This window comes from Perca flavescens, chromosome 20 (assembly GCF_004354835.1).
Source record: "Perca flavescens isolate YP-PL-M2 chromosome 20, PFLA_1.0, whole genome shotgun sequence".
Lineage (NCBI taxonomy): Eukaryota > Metazoa > Chordata > Actinopteri > Perciformes > Percidae > Perca > Perca flavescens.
Window position 1 is genome coordinate 28093734 of NC_041350.1, and position 25923 is coordinate 28119656.

Here is a 25923-nt window from a genome sequence, read left to right on the forward strand (position 1 = left end):
TGTAAGTAGTAAAACAATATAAACACACAGGGGGCAACAAAATGCGTTTTTAGTTAAGAAACATTTTGACTCCCCCCTCCGTTGCCTAACAGTGGTTTGGTCCACTGCTTGCTTTTTTTCCCCTGTATGCTAATGGTACAAAGAAATCCCATGAGAGAGAATGATTTGCGTCAGTAAGTAGGCTGGCAATGCTGTTTTATTCACTTTAAACATTGGATATAGTGATTATTTTCTCTAATACAGATGACGCCAAATTGATGTATTTTTCCACGAGTCCACTATGTTAGCAGTTATAACGTTACCTAGCTTGTTTGGTAACGTTAGCTTGATGGATAGTTAATAAGCTTAAGTTAGCTCGCTAATTCCACCCAACGTGCTTTCACTAGTTACAGAAAATGAGCTTAACAAAGTTGTCACTCATCTTGCCAGAGCACTGTGCTTTCCTACAATGTAACAACGGTGTGTGAATGAAATGTTTAAAGTGAATATAAGAGCATTGCCAGCCTACTTACTGGAATTCCACAACTCGCATATCCTGTTACAAGAACTCTTAAACAATTTTAAGTCTATTGCCCCCCATCTGTTAGATGAAATGTACGCCCATGCGCATTTAACAGAGCATTCTGCCAAGCAATGCGTCACTGGTTCATCGGTCAAGCTTTTATTTTGAAGGTGCAAACCGGAACTCGTCGTGTCTCCCAGCCCGTGTGTGGTGACGGCAGCACCGTGCCAGCTACTTCCCAGACAGCCAGCGGCGGAGAGCCACCAGTCCGAGTTGGCTGATCCGAGGCAGCGCAACACACCGACGGCCATCGGCGCTGGAGCCGAGCGAGCGAGCAAGCAGCCGCGTTCACTGCGTCCGGTCCGCTGGACTTCACACTGCCACACTTGCCCCGCTGATGCGCGCCACACCATGAACGCCTTCTGGACGTTTGGACACTTTGACCGCCAGCACGCAGTGGAAACCTAGGATTTAGTGGACAAGAAGTTGTCTTTCGCAGCGGCGGTGCACGAGCCAAAGGGACTCGCTGTCAAGTCGTGAGAGGGATTTTCTTATTCTTTTTTTTTTGCTGCCCGATGCGCGAGGACTTACGGATTTTAACGTTGTTTTGTGGGTTTTTATGAAGTTTAAGGGAGAATAACTGTTGTGGTTTTTTTAAATGAATGCTTGGTGACATCTGAAAGACTGAGATCTGCTGTCACAACGGGATACTTTGGGTAAGTATCTTATTATTATTATTATTGTTATTATTATTATTATTATTATTATTATTCACGAACAACTCTTTGCAGCCTCTGTCCTGAGAAAAATAGCTCCACTTCCTTGTAGTTGTGAGTCAGACAGGTTGAGCTCTCCAATCATTTAGCGTTAAATAGCCGTGTTGTACTGAAAAGTATGTACAGTGTGTGTGTGTGTGTGTGTGTGTGTGTGTGTGTGTGTGTGTGTGTGTGTGTGTGTGTGTGTGTTTGTGTGTGAGCGCGTAAAGCGTACCGTGCCATCGCACAGGTGTAGCAGAGGGAACGGTTCGTCCGTCCCCGGGCTGTGCGCAATCAGCGCGCCTCGGCCGGTGTCAGCGGAGCTTTCTGCGCGCATTTCTATCACCCTGGCTTGGAGAAAGCGCGCACAGGTTTTTTTTTTTCTGTTTCTCAGCGTATTAATTCTGGTTGCACTGTGTGTGGCGCAGGGTAGTGAATTTTACGCACGCTGCAGAGCTGAAGAAGACATCCCCCACCCCACCCCTGGAAGTGCCAATTGGTTGAGCCAATACCTTTTTTGAATGGAAATCCACTTGCTTAAAGATATCTCAGTTTTTCTAAATAAAAAGTCCATCTCGAGGCAGTGACCCGCCTCGATCTGCCCAGTTTTATAATATGGACACTTTGGTTTCTAGAAAATTCCTGGAATAAAAAAAAAAGCAGATGTAGCCTATAATTGTGCAATTGCGCACGTTTATCTGTCCATCAGGATGGGCTGAGGATGCCCATTAGATGCGTCTAATAAAAGTTCGCTTTCAACTCTTTATCAACTTAACGTTACCCCTGCATAATATCCCTGTCAAAAAGTCAATTATTGACTTTCATCGCCGTGCTCATGGTGGTTAGGATGAAGACGCCTTTTCTTCTCACTGCAACAGTGACGTCTTATGTGCTTTGGAGCAGAAATATGAATTACGCATCAGCCTCTTTCACAGAGCCGCGCGCCCTAATGCCTCTGATCGTCTCTGAAGTTTCTCCAGAAAGCAGCACATTTTTTTTCTTCTTCTCTCTCCTCCCTTTGAAAGAACGAGCTGTGCGGTTCTCTCTCTCTCTCTCTCTCTCCCCTCAGCAGCACATCAGTCATCCCCTCATCAAACACGCGCGCTTCAATCGGATTCAGATGGTGATTTTGGCCACTCAGCTCAGCTTTGACTCCCACCATGTCAAACCATCACCGGAGAAAATAACCGGATTAGCATCCTTGAGAGAGGGGGGTGCTGAAATAAGATTTGGGACCTGCATTGCTTTAGCCTATTCAATTTCGGAGCCTTAAAAACAAGCGTGCGGATGATAATAGCTTGCATTAGCTGCAAATTAATTGTATCTATTGACCCAAGAAATAACGCATGCCAGTTTGCAGCGTTTTCAATCAGAGGCGACCCTCAGACACATTTCGCTTCCAAATTGAGACTCTGATTGCCTCTTTTCATTACCCAAATTGGGCTGAGACCGTGGAGTTTTGGGTGCCTTTTTTCTTTTCTTTTTCCTCTGCTCTTTTTTTTAAAGAGGAGAATAATGCATTTAATTGGCTCCCAATATGTCTAATTTGAGACGAAAAGCTGATCTTTTTCATGCTCAAACACTAACGTACTATAATAGTTCAATAAAAACAATGTCTCTGTGACCTTATCTGGTCCGCGTTTGCAGATTAACATCTTATTGGATCTCTGTGGGTCCCCCACTCAGAATGTCTCAGTTATGGCACTCAGTTATGAACTGTATTGGCCTTAATTCTTATACCTTAACTACTTCTGTAGAAACTCATACTGTAACATTCAAAAGAGAGTTGACCGTATCACTGCAGTACTTTATGGTGTTCCCTTTTTCCACACAGCTTCACTATAATAACTCTATATGTAAGTCTGTTCAAACACTTTATATCGACCTCAGTGAGCATTAAAGCCTTTTCATTTCCCACGGTAGCTGCTGTAATATACTATCAAAGAGAGTAATCTATGTCTTAAGTACTTTAAATCAACCTGTTTTGCCTTGGTTTGCATACTGTGCTCTCTTTTTGTATTTCTTATATATTCCCAGAGGGACTAACGTGTCCCTCTATGTCCTCTGTCTCACGCAGAGGACAAATTTGTGGGTATAGTCAGGGTTTTTACCTACCATATTACACATAAGCCGAATGATTCTAACTGAAAGACTTTTCTCAGATGTGATGGCTGTAGTCGGTCCCCAGTGGACTTCTTTAGCAAGTTGTGTCTTTCAAGCTTTTAGAGTGTTATTTATTTATGATTTGCTGGAGCTTTTCCAAAGTTGTAGATACAGATACGGTAATAATAATGGCCTGACTCGATGTGCAATTGCATATTTTGTATTGGGAAAAAAAACCCGTCTGTACCATGAGACGTGTGTCGGATGGGCATGAGTAAGTCAAAAGTTCCAAAGAAGCTCCAATACGCTGTCTAACTTGCTTAAAAAATAATAAATGTAACAGCAACGTTTTAGTATTTTTTTTTTGCAAGTAAGACGGTGTGCAGGTGTTGAAAAACTTTACATTTTCTTGAGGAAGGACCTCTAAACCCTCCGCCATATGCACACACACTAAGTCTTCCACAATCCTTTGGAGGACACGCTGACAGTCGTTTACACGTGCAGCCTCGGCCACAAGTGTCAGATTCCGAGGTGTCCACAGCGTGCGGCGAACGCCTCGTCCCCCCGGCTCACACGAGCTCGCCTCGGCTTCTCAGCTGATCGATAGCTCCACTACACTGAGGGTGGCGTTGTGATAAAAGAGCAGTGCCGAGGCAAGAGACGAGAATAAATGGGAGAATGTTTATAACAGGAGTATAGGAGGGGAAAAAAGAGGCACTGATGTGGAAGAATACCCACTTGCGTGGTCTGTCTATCTTTGTGCCCCCTCGCCCCGGCTGCTGTTTGCACTTGTGCTCTCCCAAAAATCCTCTAATCCCCCCCACCCCTAAAAAAAAAAAAAAAAAAATGACAAAGTCAATCCAGCCCCGGCTGTTGATTCTCCGGCTTTAATTATTAAAGATTACTGACACTGCGGAGAGGTGTGACTAGCATGTGATCCTCACAGAGGGGAGAGGGATGACAGGGATTTGAACCCCGGTTAAAGCATTTTTTCTGCCTCCGAGCTATTACAATGTGTGGATAGCTCTGCATGATTAATGTTCATGTATTATTCACCGGCGTGGCTGTGTTCCCCTTTCATGCGTTAAGAAAATATTAGCATGAAAACACTTTGGGTGCTTTGAACTCCTCGCTGGGTCTTTGGGATCCATACCGCCTCCTCCTCCTCCTCTTCTTCTTCTTCTTCTTCTTCTCCACTTCTTGAGGTTGTCGAGTGAAATCAAAGTGTTTTCAGTCGCCTGTGGAGTGTGTGAGGAGTTCATTTCCAATGTTCAGCATGTCCACTTTGGTGTAGAAAGTGCTTAGTTTAATCACTCAATACTTAAAAAAAGAAATAGAGGATATAAGGTTCCTGTTTTGTCAAGGAAGGGCACACATTACCTAGATTTCAGTTTCGTGCTATCAATCATGGCAACGCTGTTGCTGCTCCTCAAAACTCAAGGATTCACTTTGTACACAAGGTAGTCTCAACCATTACCTGTCACCAAATGAGTCAATCTCAAAGCCTGTATTGTTTCCTAGTTCCTTCTCCCGTGGCTGGAGAGGCTGTAATGCTGCTTGTCTAAACACATCTGCACGTTGACACGAACCGACTCCGGAGCCTTTGTCAGCTCTCGAAGTGAAGTGGCTGTACAAAAGCTGAGATATTTTTAGGTGTGTGTGTGTGTGTATGTGTGTGTGTGTGTGTGTGTGTAACTCTGAGAGGCCTGCCGATCAGCTGTACCTCCACGCCCTGGAGAGCGGAGGCCTTATCGCGCTGCATAAACAAACGGCAGCAGCACAGAGGCGCCTTGTGTTGTAAGAAGGGTGAGGATGGACTGAGAGAGAAGAGTTCATCCAAGTGCCTATAGAGAACATAAAAAGGCTGCAGTGTGTTGAAGCCTGAAAAGGTGCAGTGTTTAGATTAGACTCCTGGGTGCAGGGTTTTCCCCTAACGCTGTAAGGTATGGGGCGCAGCACCCAAGGCGTTTTGTGCACCACCTAAGCTAAATGAATGTAAAAAGAATTTGAGCATAAAAAAAAGAAAAGTTTTTTAAGTTTGAATTATCTAGCATTTCTAAAGTTTTAGTTACAGATATGGTAATAATCATGAAGCAATTTCTTCTTTTTTTTTAAATTGAAAAACGTAAAGGTTTTTCTTAGGGGACTCGGGAGGACCCTTCAACTTACCGCAAAATATGTGCATCTAAGTCTTCCTCAAACCTAGGGAAAACACTGCATATGTGTGTGTGTGTGTGTGTGTGTGTGTATCTAGTCATGTTTGTCTTGTGAAGTCCCCCCTCCCCCGTTGGTGTCTTCTGTGTTGGAGAGTGATAATGTGCAAAACGGAGGCTCGCAGGGGCCGGCCTGCATGCGCTTCAGTTTGTGCTGAGCAAGGAGTGGGTCACAGGTTCCTCGGAGAGAAAGGAAAACATTGCTGTTAAGACTCAAGACAACACAATCTTACTCTGGACTGTGTGTGTGTGTGTGTGTGTGTGTGTGTGTGTGTGTGTGTGTGTATGTGTGCCCATGTGGGGGGCACTTTGCTTTTCTGGGCACCTCACTCAGAGCTTTCTCCCCCGAACCTCAGTGCATTCCAGCTTCTCCCTGCTTAAGCAAACACGAAGCAGAGCACTCCGCCGCCGCTCGCCGTAGCCGTCACACTCCCTCCTCCCTGTCCCGCGAGCCGCCGGGCACGTTGGGCAACTGATACTGTAGACGTCGGCATTCCTCCTCCTGCAGGAAGATTAGTGAATCCGTGTCAGTCGGTTGCCAAACCATGCAGAAGAGTTTCTCAAGCAGAAAAGAGTCCCGTGGAAAGGACTGACAGGCTGTTTAGGTCTGAAATAATGTGAACCCCCCCCCCCCCTTCCTCCTTAACTAATCCTGTTGCAGCAAAGTTAATGGATTGGTTAATGAACTTGCATTCTAGGCCGGGGGGTGTGCGGTACATAAGGTTTCCTGAGCTCTTCCAATATCAGAGCTCCCATTTGACCATTAAAAAAAGAAAGAAACAAATAGGGAGGTGGGGGGGGGGGGTTCGAACACAGCTAATATCCTCTTCAGAGCGACGCGGCCCGGCTGTATTTGGTGCTCTGAGAAAAGTTTCTGAGAAAAACTGCGAAGCGGGATTTCCACTCTAATCCTCGAAATCTTTTTGGAATGTCAGGTCAAAACATGGCAGCATGTGTGCACACCCAAAGGCGCTTCTTTGTACTGTGTTTAATTTGCGCTCTAATGTTCCCATTTCAGAGTTTCAGAGTTCTACCTCCAGTCGAACCCAAGCCGGAATCTCACGATGAAGACGCAGACGTCTCCGTCTCATCCGGCTCTGATTTTATTTCTCAATTTTGTCGTTTTTTCCAGGTCAGCAGAGTCGTTGGATAGTTTCTCGCGGCGCCGCAGGCCGCCGTTCTGCAGGACGGCATGCTAACGGAGGATGCCGTCTGAGTCGGGCCTCGCCGCTCTGCGTCTCACCTCGTCGCCCGGAGGGATGGCGGCCCTGTGGTGCTCACTCTGGCTCTCCTTCCTCCTGCCTCTCTGCGTCACTCCAGCCAGGCTGCCCACCGCTCAGCCCACAGGTAGGACACGATATCGAACCCTGGCATGTTCCTACACAGTGCCAACACAAGTGCTGAAACAACACCGGTAGTTGCCTTTAAAAGAAATCCAGACACCAGAGAGCATTTGAAGCAATTTCAGGACAGAAAAACAAGGCTTAGTGCACTGAAATACAACCAACTTGTTACTGCTGGATACTTGTTACTAGCTGCAAAGAGTAGGGATGGCTGAAGTGAAACTGACGTTTTTTGTCGAGATCCCGAAGCGCAGATGTTTCGAAACACTGATTGAAAGCGTGATTCAAAACACCCATGTCACGTGACTACGGCTAAATGAAACATCGGAGTGTTTCACAAGTGTTTCAACAGGTGGCATGAATCAGCGTTTGATTGACAGGGTCGGGAACACACAATCGCACATCAGTATAAAAGTGAAGTCAACGCATCTTGACCTCGTGGGTTTTTGTGAGAGGAGTTTGATTTTAAGATAGCGGATTTTTGGTGATATAGTGACATTCATAGTGCGAGTTGTTTAGTTATATTTAGGCTTACATTTAAATTTACACATTGACTGAGACAGACAGAGTATACATAGTGACACATTAACATATTGATAGGTAGATACATATATAGATACGCAGATAGATATATAGATATAGATATATAGATATATAGATATAGCTAGATAATTATGATTGAAATATAATAAACTGACATTCATATTTTTGAATAAAAATCTATAAAGAATTGAGACATTGTGGCTTGATTTCTTTTATTAATATTCTTTTGTCATGACCAAAATAACATTATGCACAGTGAGGAGCCTACAGGTTACAAGCTTCACATATTAGAAAAATACAATAATAAAAAATGGCTCATTGTACTATATGTCATGTCAAGGTTGTTTTAGATCAACACCTGCAAGTGACCTCTAGGTGTCATCGTTGAGACGGATGTCGGATTGTTTCGAAGCCTAGGACACAATATGGCACATTTGCTTCAACGGTTTCATTCTTTCACGAAGCCTCGATCTGCCCACCACTAGCAAAGAGTAGCTACCTCAGAGGGGAAGACTTCTGTTTTACTCCCTGCCGAGTCAGCAGCAGACACAGGGAGATGGCTAAACAGATTGTCCATCTCCGGGGCTGTCAACGCCTTGTCTTGGCAAAAAAAAGTGAAGGGACCGAGCAGCCCTAACGTTAACGTTAGTTAGCTAAACATCTGGCGAGAACACTGTGCTTTCCCACGCTGTGACAAGAGTCTGTGAATAAAACATGAAGTCGTTACATTTGTATTTATTTAGTGGCCGGTCGGTGTAATTTTGACATAGGTCATCGGAAGTAAAAGCTAGTGTTGTGCATTGGCAGAGCGCCACCTGCTGTACCGGAGGTAGAGTTACTCCTGTCCTTTTTCCCATTCTTCCCCAGTCATGTATACGGGGAGAACTGGCAGAAGCCGGTTACTGCTGTGCATGTAAACGTACTGTCTCTTGTACCTTCTCTGTCACCTTCACAGCCGAAATCTAAGCAGATGTCCATTGCTGCTCATAGGCTGTTCTTCCAAGTCCATGAGAATTAAACACATAAAGAGAGACGGGAAAGATCACAGTTGTCATCAGTTGTTCTTATTGGTTGTTGTATTAGGTTGTTATCAGTTAGTCCATGAATTAATTAGATCATTTGTCATTCATCAAGCAAAAATGCCAAATAATGAAATGTGAGGATTTGCTGCTTTGCTCTGTTTTATATCACTGTGAAGTGAATACTTCTGGTTCTGGTTCTGGACTGTCCGTCAGACAGAAGAAGCGCCTTTGCTCAGGCGTGAGGTGAGGAAAAAGAAAACTTAAAGCGACACTTTTCTTGCGGCACGACAACAAAAACAGAGCTCAGAAGAATTCCCCCTCTAAAGTTGGCTTTACACTCAGTCATAAACCAGGATAAAAGAAGCCTGGAAGGGTATTCGTCCCAAAAAAAAAAAAAAGAGAAGAAAGACTATGTTTAGCTGCCCATACACATTTGTTTCCACCCTCAATTGTTCCTCTCTTAATTTTCCAATGCTAATATGACATCTGCTTTGAACCACGTTGAGTTTTCAGTTTGTTCATCACTTCAAATAGGGGAATTTCAAAAGGCAATTTATTGTTTATACGAATGTGGCAGAGTCTTTTTATTTATTTTTTTTACGAGGAGGATTTAATTGGACTCTTCTTGGTTCGCTGAGCTTAGCGCGATATTCCCTCTTTGTTCTCGAGGCAGAGAAATACCCAAAGATCAGTCCAAAGTAAACGTTGACTGTGTTTGCTTTAATCTCTCCATATTGCCCAAAAAAACTAACACAGCAGAGTAATCTCTTTTCTGAGGCATTAGCCAAGTGTTGTTCCCCCCCCCCCACTCTGTCTTATGCGATAGTTATATAAAATGAGTCTTTGACACACTTTACATGCTTCAGTACATTAACAAAGACAAGGAGCCAGGCGCCTTTTTGGGATAGGATCCAGCTGTGTGTGTGTGTGTGTGTGTGTGTGTGTGTGTGTGTGTGTGTGTGTGTGTGTGTGTGTTGGTAATCATGACATTATATGGACATCACTCTGTTTATACAGTCTGGGGACCTCTGACATTATGTGTTCCAAAAAAGAGGTCCCCATTGGGAAAACCCTTTCAAATGTAGTCCTGCAGATATGGTTTAGTATGTTGGTATAGTATCTGGTATAGTGGTTTTTGTAACTCGTGTATATAGTGCACTGTACATCAAGGCTATCTTCTGAATAACCAAGGTCAGACCAGAGATGTAGACTCAAGACTTGAGACAAGGACTTAAGTCACAAAAATAAGGACTTGACTTGGACTTTACTGCTGTTACACTTGACTTACTTTAGACTTAACTACCTGAAGACTTGACTTGAGACTTGAAAGCAAAAACGTTCTATCTCAAGTTAGTGCCCTGGAAAACACATGGAACAAGAAAAAGTAGACATTGTATGTTTCAGTTTTAGGCCTCTGCATTGAGAGGATTTGGTCTCAACAATGGGGGGGCAAGCACGATGAACCCAGCTTTGGAAGGAATGTTCAAATGTCATGTAGTCTTAAGCATTCAGAGACTTAAAAAGACTTGCATTGTGACTTCAGTTTGACACGGACTTGCCCCAAAAGATTGAACTGCAGCTATGCGTCAGGCTGATCTAACAGCCTCTACCTGTGTGTAGCCAAAAGAATCCCTCTCCTCCTCTCCTCTTTCTGTCCCCTGCCCTCTCTCATGTAAAACCCCAATGCTACAGTAGAAGTGTTGTGATTCTGTCCGCCTGATTGCCTTCCCTGCTGGGTGCCATCACAGCCTATCATGCTTGGCATCATCCAAAGAGCCCAGTGCTTTTTAAACCCCTCTGGGTGGCGGGTGTAAGGGGCTGTGATCTCGGTGTACCTGCGCGGTATGCACATGCCGCCAAATACAGCCGGGCCGCAGCGCCCTGAAGAGGATATTAGCTGTGATCGAAACCGTTCCCCTTTCACTATTCTTTTCTTTTTTAAATATTGTTTTTTGGGCATTTTTAGGCCTTTATTAAATCGGACAGCTGAAGACATGAAAGGGGAGAGAGACGGGAACGACATGCGGCAAAGACTACACACTATACTATACTATACACTACGCTATACACACTAAAGTTTTTCTGCAGGGCTTGGCCAAATGCCTGGAACAAGAAAATGTAGATCTGTTATTTTTTAGTTTTAGGCCTCTGTATTGAAAGGATGTATTCTCAACAATGCAAAAAAAGCACGATTAACCCTAGTCTTGGAAGTCATTTTCAAATGTCATGTAGTCTTAAGCATTCAGAGACTTAAAAGACTTGCATTTTGACTTCAGTTTTGACACCGACTATCCCCAGTAGATTTAAAGGAACAAGCCGACTTTTTGGGAATTTAGCTTATTCACCGTAACCCCCAGAGTAAGACAAGTCGATACAGACCCTTCTCATCTCCGTGCGTGCTGTAACGCTGCCTGACGGTTCCAGCATTAGCTTAGCCTAGCACAGATCCTGCAGGTAACTGGTTCCAACTAGCCTACTGCTCCGAATTGTGACAAAAGTGACAAAATAACTCCAACATGTTCCTATTTACATGTTGTGATTTGTATAGTCTGGCGTGTACAAAAAAAAACAACGTAACATGAGACACAGCCATCTTCTAACAGTAAACAAACCGGGAACTATATTCTCAGACAGGCTTGCTGAGAGCATATCACTCCGCCCAAGTACTATATTCTTCCGCCTGAGAATATAGTTCCCGGTTTGTTTACAGTTAGAAGACGGCTGTGTCTCATGTTAAGTTGTTTTTTGTACACGCTCTGACTCTATAAATCACAACATGCAAATAGGAACATGTTGGCGTTATTTTGTCACTTATTCGGAGCAGTAGGATTGCTGGAACCATTCACCTGCATGTTCTGTGCTGGCCTGATGCCGCTGGAGCCGTCAGACAGCATTACAGCACGCACAGAGATGAGAAGGGTATGTATGGACTTGTATAACTCTGGGGGTTACGGTGAATAAGCTAAATTCCCAATAAGTCGGCGTGTTCCTTTAAAAGCAGCTCTGCGTCAGGCTGATCTGCAACCGGCCTCTGTGCCTGGTAGGCATCTCCGGCCTGCGTCTCGTCTCCCCCGCGGCCCCCTGGCCTCCAGCAGAGTACCCCCATGTCCACAGATGGACGAGCAGTGGGGATAAAATGACTCGTTTACTGGCAGATGGCACAATTTCCCCTCAGCCGCCACTGCACTGGGCAAAGTTGTCACTTAGGTTTGTGTTGTCTGTGTGTGTAATGCTGTGTGTGTGTGTGTGTGGGTGTGTGTGTGTGTGTGTGTGTGTGTGTGTGTGTAGAATAATGTTTGTATCTGCTTCAGGGTCACAAATGAGCAGGTGCTATGGATTAATGCCCTTGAAAGTTTACAGCCCCAAACCTAAATAAAGGTTAAAAGTAATTGTGCTGCGATTTGGACAACCGTATTAATATATCAAAGTTGTTAATGGTTTTAATCGAGCTGTCATAGATTAATGTATGAATGTGACCGCAGGACCCTTGTGGACCACCGTAGGAATGTTTTTGAGAAAACAGCTTTCTATTAAAGAAAAGGTGTTTTTATTGATCAGAAAACGCAAGACATCCCTACTTGTCTGTATTTATTTATTTATTTATGCATGTGTGAAATATGACACTATGGCGTGTGTGTGTGTGTGTGTGTGTGTGTGTATGTGTGTGTGTGTGTGAGATGTAATTCCTTGTTTCAATTAAGCCCACCATAATGTTGTCTCAGAGTGCGGTGTTTATGTCATCTGGTGACATTTCCAAATGTTGAGGGGGAATAAAACGTTTGAGAGGCCAAGTTGACCAATGTAAGAAAATGATGACAAAGAACAGAGGGTCTGTGCGTTAGTGTGTGTGTGTGTGTGTGTGTGTGTGTGTGTGTGTGTGTGTGTGTGTGTGTGTGTGTGTGTTATTCTTCTCCCCTCTGTATTTACTGACCACACACACGTCCCGCCGGTCCCCCCGTGGAGCTCAGATGAAATATGTGGCTCCTCTGCTCCGACCTTTTCTGGCAACTGCAGATATATAAATTCAACACATTACGTTTTCTGCTCATCTGCTGTGTGTGTGTGTGTGTTTGTGTGTGTGTGTGTGTGTGTGTGTGTCAGTGTGTGTGTGACAGAGCAGGCCTACGTGGAGTCTGCAGTTAAGTGAATGTTATGTCTGGATGAGCAGAGGCAGATTATGAAAGGGAGGCAGTTAAAATTAGATGAAAAGAGGGAACGGTAAAAATTAAAGGATAGCAGAGAGTCTGTGTGTATGTCTGTGTGTATATGTTTCTGCGTCTGTGTGTGTGTGTATTTGTCTCTGTGTCTATGTGTGTGTGAGAGAGTAATAGACATCGTGGGTGTGTGTGGTCATTATGCCCTTCAACCAGAGAAGAAACGTGTGTGTGTGTGTGTGTGTGTGTGTGTGTGTGTGTGTGTGTGTGTGTGTGTGAGGTCGCTGACCCCCTACCTTCCCCCTGGCAAGGACTGTAAATATCAGCAGGGGTTGTTTGGGTCATTAGAAGACTCGTTAAAACCACACCATCCGCAGATTTACGCTCAGGCTCTACAATTCACACACACACACACACACACACACACACACACACGTCACTTTACTCTCTCTCTCATTCTCTTTCTAGTTGTTTTTTTCCTCTGTTCATTTCATTTTTCTTCCCTACCACTCTTCTTAATATTACGGGTCACTGGCCACCAATGCCATTTATGTTATAAAAGTAACACTGGTCACTAATACCCAGTGGAGACTTTTCCACCCAGACACAGTTCTGCTGATCAGTTGGGCTTTTGTTCTCCTGAAGTTCGGCGTGTTTTCACTCCTGTAGCTCCGCCTCTCAAGTGTGCATTCATGCAAAGGTTATTTTATCCAGTACGATGATAGTGTAATCGTCTGTGGGGCTCTCAGCATCACTACTCTTTACTCATCCTGTTATGTAAATGAGTAGTGCTCCATGCGAGTCTCTGAAAATTGGACCGTTCATCACAACTAAAGCGTAAAGTTCCGCCAAGCGGTTTCTCTTCCTCTGCTGCAATACTTTGTCTTTCGGAGTCTCTTCATGAATGTTCATTTCCCTGGCAACATTATCAAGAAATCTTTTGGCAAGTGTGGGAAGCGTGCAGGCCAAATAAGCTTTGGAGAAGGACGATTCGTTGAACAATGGCTGTTCTATCCTCAGTCCATCAGACACTTAATCCAGTGGACACTTAAGACACTTTCTTGGATGGGAATTAAACATTGAACACAACTTGGAGTCCTATTTATAAAGCTATCATAGCAGGATGCTTCTCCTGGACTCCTCAGTTAGTCAATCAGGATACAGAAAAAACATCTATAAAGTCAATGTATATTTAATAATAAATACACACAATGGTCATATTTAAGTTCTCGACAACACGATACTGTGAATCGTGTATGTTCAATAACATTTGAAGATATTCTACTCTGTTGTGTCATCTGTCTAAGCACATTATGTATTAGGGAGATTTTCATTAAGCACTTTCAGAGTACTACTGTCTAGACGCAGTGTTTTTCCAAGGATAACACACAGTTGAGCACAAGTGGAAAAAAGCCTGTTGCTAAGAAAAATGTTATTAAAGGTTTTCATATCAGATCACACACTGGAGGCTTGACTGAGACTAAATTGTGAAACAAAATGTGCCTCATATTTCAGGACCAGGGCTTGGTGTTTAACTGCAATACTTTTTTGGTACTGACTAAAACTCAATGTGTCTGTAGGACTGAATATTGAAACCTGTCAAGTACTGCTATCTAGCACTGAATGTCAGGTCAGATTTGTAATCTTGTTTACTTTTTTACACAGTACTTCCTGATTGAAATACAAATCTCTGCTGCTGGAAACGACACTGATTAGAGCGGTAAGAGTAAACCAAACCAGTAAAACAACCAAGCTAAAACAATGAGCTGAACTTTCAAGCTACTTTCAAATTCCCCAGTTGGTGACTGGCCTTGCACAACTTCTTTTGTACAAGTGGCATTGTTCAAAATACGTGCAGTAGCACAGCAGTGCACACCAGTTTGCATTTAATTAAGGTATATTACCTTGTGATACAAACATTTCAGTTTTTCAGGTGCATCCAACATTTATGAAAGATGTTCATGACAGCGTAAGTCAGTTTGTCAGCTTGAAAATCCCATTTTGCAGCAATAAAATTGAAGTGAGATGAACGAACAGATGTTGACAAAGTTTTCCTTTGGGGACATACGTTGAATTTTGAAAAAAAGGTAATTAATTGTACTATATTGTGGAATATCGCAATATGTTTGAAATAGCAATAATATTGTACCATGACATAAGTATTGTGTTAATATCGTATCGTGGGGCCTTCGTGGGGATTCTCCACCCTACTATTGACTAGGGGTGTGGGAAAAAAATCGGTACAGCATAGTATCGCGATATTTTCCGTGGCAATACTTGGTGTCGATACACAGACACCAAGCATGGATCTATTATTATTAGGGCTGTCAATCGATTAAAAAAAATTAACTAATTAATTGCACAATTTGCTGTAATTAATCACGATTAATCGCTTTTTTTAAATTGAGACTGAAGCTTATAATAATGGATATTTAAATGCTAAATCACTTAACTTTGCAAATATGAAGAAAAAAACAAACAAGGAAAGGTTCTGCTAAGTTCAGAATGTTTAATATCTTTCAGAACAACAGCAGCAACAATTTGGCTTAGTCCTGCTGAAGGCTGCTGGAAACGGCTAGAAACTGTCTGACTTGAGAGCAGATTTTTGTCACCGTCCCCGGCTGCTGTCGCCTGCTCTCGTCTACTTTACAGGCGAGGCGCAGTTCATCTCCAACGAGCCGAGAGTTCAGTCGGCGGCAGGTCAGTCGGGACACACCCGGAAATGGCGATCAGGACGAGGTGACTAGAGTCTCTCAAAATCTGACGAAAATCTTCTAAACTGACCTTTGTTGAGCTGAAATGAAGACAGATTCAGCAACTGCACGGCCTATTTCTCGCTTAAAATGTTTCCAGAAACATGTTTCAGTGAACTATTTTAGTACAATATGAGATCGTATTCTGAACGGCCGCCATGACAGTCTGGCTTTGGATTTCCGGAGAAAACAAACCCATGTGACGCGTTCGTCCAATCAGCTGCCGGTTTTCATTACTTGGGTAACAATACAGAGTAGCGCCGCCTGCTGTTATGGAGGCGTATTACGTTTCTCAGCCGCCACATGAAGTAAACAAACACAGCTGCGTTAATTTCGTTAATTTTTTTAACGGGTTAAATATTAAAAAATTAACGCAAAAAATGTGTTAATTTTGACAGCCCTAATTATTATATATGTGTTGGTCAGTTTGTCTGCTTGACAATCCCATTTAGCAGCAAGATATTTAAAGTGAGATGAACAAACAGAGAAATGTATCTTTTTAGATGAAACAGATGTTGACAAAGTTTCCTTTTGGGGACATCATTTGAAATTGGGAAAAATTTGAAATTTGGGAAAAAGGTAATAAGTTGCAATATATTGCAGAATATTGCAACATGTTTAAAATCGCAATAATATAGTGTCGTGACATAAGTGTGGTGATGGTATCGTATCGTGAGGCCTCTGGTGATTCCCACCCCTACTATCGACCCCTTCGACAAACAAGTATTCATTCAATATATCATTAGTATAAAAATATTGATTGTAGCATGATTGTAGCATCTTTAAAGTCAGGCATTGTATTGAGAGACATTTTGGTACTTGTTCCTAGCCCGTACTAATTATTACATCATTACATAATCGCAGTTTCTTTGTTTAACTGCAACTAATTGCTAACATTAGCTAAGGTATTGAGGCGTATGACTGGTAATCGTTGATTTTGTTTAGATATGCCTAATTTTATAAGTGATTATTGTTCGGACTATACATTTTATTTTGCTTGTTAGTTGTTGGCACTTGACGCTATACATGCTCATAGCAACAAAAAATGACAAGGAGGGATACAGTTAGGAAAAAAAGTTTTGTATAAAAAGTTGTTGGTGATACCAAAAGATGTATCTGAATTCACTCAAAAACTTATTATGAGTGAATATAAAAAAAAAATTTTATTTGACTGAAAGAGACAATTATATTGTTAATCACAATTATTTCTGAGACAATTAATTGTATAGCAAAATTTGAAATTGTTACAGCTCTACTTGTTCCGCAACCCAGGTACCGAGATTAAAATGTTAAACAATACCCAGCTCTCAGGGTACTAGGGCAGCTCACCTGGTAGAGCTGCCCTGGTGCCCTGAGGTGCCCCCCCCCTCCCATGTACAAAGGCTCTGTCCTTACCGTAGCGGCAGCAGGTTCAACTCTTTGCCTCTCTCGCTCCCCTTTCACATCTTCAGCTGCCCTGCATAACAAAGGCCTAAAATAATCTTTAAAAAAAAAACAGATCTCCGTTATTTATGGGTTTATTTGACTGAAGATAAAAGTAACCTGATACAGATGATCACTGCCACTGGTATCCCTTCCTCTGTAGTCATAGAGTGTAAAATCCTCCCAGAAGTCATCAGACCGTCTCAGGTGGGGGTTATATGTACACCTCGTTGAGCTTTCTCCGTGTATGGAAAGAATTAGCAGACAGCTGTAGATCAGTAGGTCATTGTCAGCCAGGGGCCTTGGTACCAACCTTGTCTGCAGGCCACAGCTATGTATGTATTAATACACCTCATTAATGCCCTTTGAAACCCTCTCTGCGTGTCACTCGATGAATTATGGATGGAAATACAGACCTGTCTGTGTTTTCTGCTCACGTCAGACCCCGACCACCTTTTCTCGCAGTGGGATTCTTTATTTTTTTTTTGGTCTTTTTTTTTTTTTCCCCCTCCGGCACACCAACGTTATGTGACACTTGCACAAACACATTTTAAGCTTGAAATCTTCACAGATATCTGATCATTTTCAAACCTTCATCAGTAACTGAGCCCTTTGAAGGCTGCCTGTACGGCCCGTTTCAGCCTAATGATGTCTTCGCAGCACGTACACACACTCTACGTTACACCCACACACACCTGTAGAGTTTGGTCCTCTGCTCTACCTCTGGCTGCGGTTCAGAGTGCTTCTTAGTCCGCTGGCTGACAGCGGCGTTGACATACGGTGGGTTTTTAATTACAAAGCTCCCCTTAAGGAAATTGTTGAGATACTTAACAGATAAGGCAAACATGGAGGGGAACAAAGAGGCCCGTTGTGTCGTATCAGGAGGACTGCTTCTGTAGGGCGTGCAGGGAGGGGGAGTTAGGGGTTTGTCAGCTGGAGCTACAGATAAATCTGACAAAATATTTTTGTGCTGCGAAGTGGCTGATTGATGGTGTTTTATTGCAAATTACGTGTCTCCTTTCAACCGTCTCTCCCTGTTCCTTCTCTCTCTCTCTCTCTCTCTCTCTCTCTCTCTCTCTCTCTCCTTTCTCTTTCTCTCGGTGGCTGACACCTGGATTTATGGCCTCCATTTGTATAATTGCATAATTCTGATTGAATTGTTGTGATGGATGGCAATTGCAAAAAGAAGCCAATATACACTGTCCTCATGCATGTGTACACATGTCTCTGTGTGTGTGTGTGTGTGTGTCTGTGTGTGTGTCTGTGTGTGTGTGTGTGTGTGTGTGTGTGTCCCTGCTTTGTGCCAACCCCATTGGAAGAGTGTATTTAGTTGCTGGCAGAGGCAAACAGATGGCAGGTTGTGTGCCGAGCTGTAAGGAGTCCAACACACACACACACACACACACACACACACACACACACACACACACAAACACACACACACACACACACACACACACACACACACACACACACAAGGGGGAGAAAGAGAGACAATCCAGGCTTGATCTGTCTTACCCCTCACTCAGCCCCTTGACTCCCCCTCTTACCCAAATAACTCTTCAGCCACACACACATTACGCACACAAACACACAGTATTCTGGTAGTTTCTGTTTATTTGTGCTTCCATTTGATGTCCATTTGATGTTACTGATGTTACTTTACTTGGATTTGCTCAACTGTCCCATTTCAGTTTTCTTGTTACTCCTTAGGCCGTGCATATTAGCACGGCGTGAAACAACACAGCCACATTTTTTTAAATAACACCATATATATATATATATATATATATATATATATATATATATATATATATATATTTGACACAGAGGAGCTGTCAACACAGAGGGCTCTTATGCCATCATGGACACACAATACTTTTTAACTATCCCAGCGCCCCAAACACATATAGACAGCCATTCACTTTCACATTCAAACCTATGTGACCATGTTATACTGTATGTCTCCATTCATCAATATGTTGTGACATATCTGATATTTTTCGATATTAAATATTAACTAATCCACACCTCCCACTCCCTCTCTCTCTCTCTCTCTCTCCCTCCCTCTCTCTCTCTCCCTCCCCCCCCTCTCTCTCCCTCTCTCTCTCCCACTCCCTCCTTCTCTGACCACTAACCAGAAGCAGAGCTGTCCTGTCTGGCTCTGCTGCACCCCATTTACATTTTTGTGAATGGAAACAGAGAGCCAACAGACAGTGTTCAGCATTGTGTGTGTGTGTGTGTCCAGATAGTGTTCATCATTGTGTGTGTGTGTGTGTGTGTGTGTGTGTGTGTGTGTGTGTAGGGTTGTGTAGGGTTGTGTGCTCCTCTCCTTGCTCATCATGTAAGTGTGTGTGTGTCCCTTTCATCTTCCTGCTCCCTCTCTGTCTTCCCCTTTCTCTCTTTCCTCTTCTCTTTTTTTTCTGTCCCTCCTTCCTCGCGGTCACACTCACACATCTGCTCACTCTGTCCCTTCGTCCTCCGCATCCTCCATCCTCCCTCCTCCTCCTCCTCTTCTTCTTCTTTGTGTCTGCCAGAATTAGCTTTCTTGGCTTGACCATAATTAAGAACAGTATTGCCAAAGCACGTTAAACAAGGACTGCAATGTGAGTACACTGATTCTCAATTTGCCCTCTCCTCCTCCATCTTCTTCCTTTCTTTCTCTCTGTCTCTAGCTGTGTTCATCATCCTTTTCAGTTGTTGCAGGTCCAAGCGCTAAGAATTAGGGTAGCTCAGTTGGCCCATATAAAGAGGTCACAGAGGTCCCAGGTTTGAATCTGACCTGCGGTGATTTCCTACATGTCTTCCCCCTCTTTCTCCACTTTCATATCTAAGCTGGCCACCAAAAATAATAAAAAATAAAAAACGATTTCCAACACCACAAATTGGCGAACACAATATATAGTGCACTATTTCCGTGATAGGGGTCGGTTTTGAACGCCACTTTGTTCTAAAGGCCCAGGGTCTCCGCTCGCGCCATCACATGCGCTTCTGTTTAAAGCCCCCCCACATCCAGGCTAGCTGACACATCTAATATTGAAGCCAAACTTGGGCTTCCATCCCTCCCACGTCTCCCCCCCCCCCCTCCTCTCCCCTTATGTTATTTTGCCAGGAGAGCTAAAATAATAAACCCTGGTACCGTCTACAGAGTGTAATGGAAGGCTTTTTTTCTCCCTGGAAAGAAGAGAAAGAGAGACTTTGGTGTTGTACTGGCTAATGGCAGAGCAGTGACAGTCGAGCTGACTCAAATTTTGTGTGTGTTTTTTTTTTTTTTTTTTTTTTTCAATAACCCAGGTCAGAAATTGTTTCACAATTCCCATGAAATGATATTTTCGAGTGCGGTGTATCTGGGAACTGAGTGCATTTTTTCCTCATGTGACAACTTTCTCCCCTCATCTCTGGCGCAGGTTTTACCGCAAAGTCAGAATCGGAAAACAGTAGATTATTATGTTTATTTTGTAACAGTGTAAGAGCCCCCGGTTTTTGTCTCTTGTCGTCCAGGGAAGCAGTGTATCTGGCCATTTCTGAAGCGGAACTTGGTTGCGTACTTCTTGAAGGATCATGATGTCATTGTCATCTCTCTTTGAGCTTTATTGACGTTGATTTGCTGACAAGGAGAAGTTGCAACACTGGAAATAAGCACTCAACACCAAGACTTTGTAGTTTTTGTTGGCTCGAATGTTTTGCAGTGCTCATTAATGCTATGTTATGTTTTAGTTAAGAGCATTTATTGCATACTATAAAACCACATCGACCCCGGTTCAGTTCCAGTCGGGAACTTTTGGATGGTACGTTTCCACTTATTTCCTGTCTGCCTCTATAGTATCAATCAGTGGTGGAAGAAGTATTCAGATCCTTTAATTCGGTAAAAGTACTAATACCACACTGTACAAATACTCTGTTACAAGTAAAAGTGCTCATATTATACTAATTTTCAGGTTCATAATTGTATTTAGAGGTTGTACCAGAATAGGTTTACTTGGTTTAATTTTCAGAAAACACCATATTTTTGTTGTACTACACATTGCTGCAGGTCCTCTTTTCACCCTGTGTGTTGAGCTCTTTGTTTTAGCTACAGAGTGAGACATCTCACTTCTGTTCCATCTTTGTTGGGAGTTGCACATGCTCAGTAAGGACTACTAGCCAGTCAGAAGCAGAGTATGTATGAGGGCGTGCCATGCTAGCAGCTAGGCGAGCATTATAACGTGTGTTACAAAGTGACCACGTTTGTCTCTGAAGTAAAGGCTGGACTACAATAGAGCTGTTTGGAGCAGTTGGTGAACAGTGTTTTCTGTTGGAGATGGTAAGTCCCTTTGGGCTGGACTTTGGGCTTTTTCACTTTGTAAACCTATAACATGTCCAAAAAAAATATATATAACACAATAAAGGAAAGGAAAAAAGCCAAAAAGGTTAATATGAGCACTTTAAGTAAAATTATGTAAGTATCCTCAGGATAATGTAAAGCAAAAGTATTCAAACTAAAAGTACTTAATGCAGAACAATCCTCACATTGTAGAAAGTGTAAAGGATCCAAACAGTTGTGTGTTTAATGGTCTAATCATTCCAGCTGGACTTGTAGGCCGTTATATTGTTGGCTAGTTTCATTTATAATAAAACAACGTATTTTATAAAGTACACGTGTTTTGTGTGCAAAAATCTTAATTTGTAAAGTGACTAGAAATATGTCAGATGAATGTATTTCTCTGAAATGTAGCAGAGTAGAAGTAGAAAGTGGCACGAAGAGAAAATGCTAAGGTACAAGTACCTCAAATTTGTAAAAATATAATTTACTAAAATGTACTTAGTGGCATTCCACCACTTGTATTAACTCTCTAAAAAAGGTGAGAATACCATATGAATACTCCTTTTAAATGATCCAGTAATCAAGAGATTAATTTCACCCTCAATGCCGGGTTATGATCGTTTTAGAACTGTTCCTGTGGCCCGTTTTAATCCGCGGCCCCAAACCGTCGGCCAATGAGCCGGTCCTCTGGAGCAGTGGGAAGTCAAGTGCGAGCGCTTTTGCTCAGTGGCACGTTGGCGCCGGCTGAATAGGAAAAGCAATTGAACATGTTCATGTGTGCAGCACTATACTGTCGCATTGTCCTCCGTAGGAAACCTCCATTGACTCTTTGATGAATGGCAAAGCAGGACTTTAGGCCATAGTGGAGCGCATACAGGCGCAGTCACCACGGTTACTCAAGTGGTTGCCATAGACATGTCGGGCTGTAAACTGGAACTCGATCAACATACAAACTGAACACAAACACCAAAATCACAGGTAGTGCTGGATGGGTGGGTTAACGGGTAGTTAGACGGGAGTTACGGTATGCTGCATATATATAATTTCTTTTCTCTTTTTCTTTATCCCTTTCTTTTTCTCCCTTCTTCGTCTTTAATATGTAATTAGCTTGTAAAATATTTGTAAAGTTCCATATTGCATATAAATGTCAAGACCTATGCACAAATGCTTTTAATAAAAAATATTTGAAACGGTTCTGATGTACCTGCCGGGCACGGCTAACTAGTTAGCAGTGCTAACGCTCTCTCTTGAGATACATCAACATTTCAAAATGAGGATTTTGTACATGTTTACCACTTACAGTGGAATGTGAAAGAAAAACTGAGCTGAGCTATATACGGTTTCAGTTATTTCTTCTTAGCCCTGGTTCTGAAGGACTATTGTACAGAGTTCAGGCTGTGTTAGTAGAGATGTCTGGTATAGATGTCTCAGGACAACTGTGCTCCAGTTGTTCTTTGTCCCAAACAGAGGCTGCTGTCTGTGGCCTGTGTGTGCTGTAAGGGAAGGCCGGGTCCTGGAGGGAGGGATGATGGGATTACAGGCTTTCCTGTTCTAGTCCTGCTCTCAAAAGCAAACACACTCAACACACCAGGTTCAGCCCCAACATATATCGACAACGTTCCACTTCCAGGATTGTTCAGGTGCCGCTGGAAATTCCATTGACTGGGATGTCCGTTACCTTCCTCTTCCTTTGTGTTGGCATTCTAAACTCCAGTGGATTTGTGAGGACTATGGTTAACTGCTCCTCAGATCTCTTCAGGGTAAATCCAGACAGCTAGCTAGACTATCTGTCCAGTTTTCTGTTGCACGACTAAAACAACCTTCGAACGTGCACACGTTCCACCAAAACAAGTTCCTTCCCGTCATTGTGTCCGGCGATTAGCGCCTCCCTTGACGATTGTGATTGGTTTAAAGGAATGCCAATAAACCAGAGCGCGTTTTTCTCCCATCCCCCAATGCTGTGTGGACTAGCCAGACGGAAGCCGGAAGATGTATTCTCGTTTGTGGCTATAAATCAGTGGAATAGTCTTCCTACAGAGCTAATTTCATGCACTAACTTGCACTCATTCTCACGCTTAGCAAAGCATTGGTTGTTAACAAAGCAGACTTGCTCCCACCAGTGAATTGATGTGCTGAATTACTGTGTGTTTATGGGGTGGGATAGGGGGACAATAATGCCTGTAGATTTTGTATGGATCTGTATTGTATACTGTAAATACTTTGTCTGCATTTTATTGCGCCATCTACCTGCCCAGGGACTATGGGCGGAAACTAGCAATTTGCTACAACCTGGCACAAGACACTGTCCCTGTTCAAATAAATAAATAAATTACAAATTACCCTCCTCCGCAGCGCTGTGGAGGAGTTTTAGCCCCGGGCGATATGGAGCAAATCAAATATCACAATATTTTTGGACAACTACATTGATATCGATATTGCGGCGATATTGTAGGGTAAACTGTTGGTGCTTTTGAAAAATATTAACACAAAGAGATTCTGGATTAATAATCACCAGTAATGGGAATATTATGACTAAGTGGGTAAAGGCAAATGATAGAACAGCTAGTAAGTCTGGTAAGTTGAGTGTTTGGGGGTGATCAAAAGCCCATGGCAGAGCATCTGCAGGTTTCCCGTGGAGAGGTAACAACCAGGCCAATAGAGACGGACCCTCGCAGTCCCAGCGCACTAATAAACAGCTTCATAAACATTGCAGTAAATGCTGATCCCTCCCCCCCCCAGCAGTTGATATCCGAGACGAGACCAAGGCCTTCAAAGCCGTTTTTGTTATTTTTCCCACGTTTTTGAAGCTTTTTATGACATTTTTGTCACTTTTTTCAACATTCTTTTTATAAATTTATTTTCGAATGCTATCAAATGAATAAAACACCCAAATTCAATGAAAGTAGTAAACTTATCATTTATTTTACTTGTGAAGAGCATTGTATGGAACCATTCCATGTTATTTTCTTTGACAATTTGGTTGAAAGAAACCCATCATTTCTGATAGAGAAACTTTTTGTAAATGGGTCAAGTTTGACCCAAAGGACAACATGAGGGTTAAATCAATGACAGCCATCCTGGGGGGGGGGCTGATGTCAGGCTTTATCCCAGCACTGTACATCTGTTTGAGCCGGACCAGTGTGTTCAGAGATGGTTTCCATCGGCTGCTTCTTGGCCTGGCCTGGTTTTGGATAAGAGGCATTCAGACTTTGAACTTTTTAGAAACACTAAAAACACTAAAACTTTGTAATTCATTCAAATCATGTGGAGTTTGTACAACACGTTATGTTGATATGACATATGGTATTCTTGTTTTTCTTTAATTCTGTTTTCACTGGTTATTCCTGTAATATCTGGTTGTATTTGGCCATTGCAGGCAATGTTGCCAGTATGGTACTTTATGATGGTACCTTCATTTCTGAGGTATTTTAAGGAGGGAACAGTTTTGGAAAGAGTCTTGGATTTCAATAGAACAATTTTTTTTTGTTCCACATCCAGGACACGCGTTTATTTTTGTGCTCTTGCCCCATTTTCAGCAAGCCTCTCAGGGTACAGTAGTGCTGACCTAGCATCGGTTTTCCCTCCAAAGTGTGTGTGTGTGTGTGTGTGTGTGTGTGTGTGTGTGTGTGTGTGTGTGTGTGTGTGAAATCATGCGGCCTTCTCAGAGTAACCTTAAATCAATATACTGCACAGCTGACTCCTAAAATACCACCCCCTGATATCTTTGTTAAGGGAAAATTTAAAGTTTAAAGACAAGTTGCTGCCCTAAAAAACAAGCTTTTGACGTCCACGTTCTGAGATCCACAGAAGCTGCCTTGTAATCGGATTGGTTCCTCCGTGTTGTTAAGGGAAGTGTGATCAGGTTGTATGGTAGACCAACGCACACTTGGCAGACATCCTGGCTTTTGTTGGCCGGGCTTCTTCTTACACTTGTCTGTTGAATTGAAACTAGGCCAGTTCGTCTTTGGAATGACAATTACCACGGACCAGAACCCCGGGCCCTCTTCTGAGGCTGGATGGGACGGAGGGTAGGTGGGGTTGATGACGAGGGTATGAAAGGAGCAAAGACGATTGGGCGCTGCCAATATGTTCTGGATGTACAGTAGCTTCCGATGCTCGTTAGCGCAGCCGAGCGGAGGGCCAGGCGCTGGGGGGGATGTTGGGGGGGCTGGCACAGGCAGGGGCGGGATGTTTAGAGGCAACGTCTATCCTTAACTTGATTTTAGGGGCTCCTTTTGATAAAGCGCGGCTCAGCTCGGCGAAGAATAGAGGCAACAAGCTGGGGAAACCCTCCCTCTCCTCTCCTCTTTTCCCCTTTCCTCCTTGATCTCCGCCGAGCCACCTCTCTTCTCTCTCCATCTTTCTCCTGGCAGGCTTCTTTGCAAACGGTGTGTGGTTGTCAGGCTGCCCCAGATTAAGGCCATTGTCTAAAGGTATTTTACATCCGGCCAAACCATATTAAACAGAGATTAGGGGGGGGGGGGCGGGGGTTTCACTGCACATTGCAAAAAAGAAGAAAAAAAGTAGAGGGGGTTAAAAAGAAAAAGAAGAGGGAGCTTTTCCAGGACGAGCAGGATTCACAATAGGCATAGCTGTGAAATGGAGGAAGAGAAATGTGCTCTTTATGGAGGTGTGTGTGGGGGGCTGATCGGTGGTGGTGGTGGGTGGGTGGGTGGGGGGGGCTCAACAGATCCTGTTTGAAGGTCATGTGATGCTGGCTTGTGTGAGGGGGTGTTGAGTTGGCAGCCGGTCCGGTTTTTTCAGCATAGGAAGTAGAAGTTAAAGAATGTGTTGGCGGGACGCAGCGAGC

The 25923-nt window shown here is 43.2% G+C and overlaps 1 protein-coding gene across 4 annotated transcripts in view; it reads left to right on the forward strand.

Moving 5' to 3' along the window:
- Positions 1–780: 780 nt before the first annotated feature.
- The window catches only part of fgfr3 (fibroblast growth factor receptor 3), an 85503-nt gene continuing 60360 nt past the window's right edge, over positions 781–25923 (forward strand). For all 4 annotated transcript variants that reach the window (XM_028565587.1, XM_028565589.1, XM_028565588.1 and 1 more), the window contains exons 1-2: positions 781–1218; positions 6706–6920. In XM_028565587.1, the coding sequence (XP_028421388.1) occupies positions 6779–6920 (142 nt within the window). In that variant the 5' untranslated portion in view covers positions 781–1218; positions 6706–6778. The remainder of the gene's footprint in view (positions 1219–6705; positions 6921–25923) is intronic.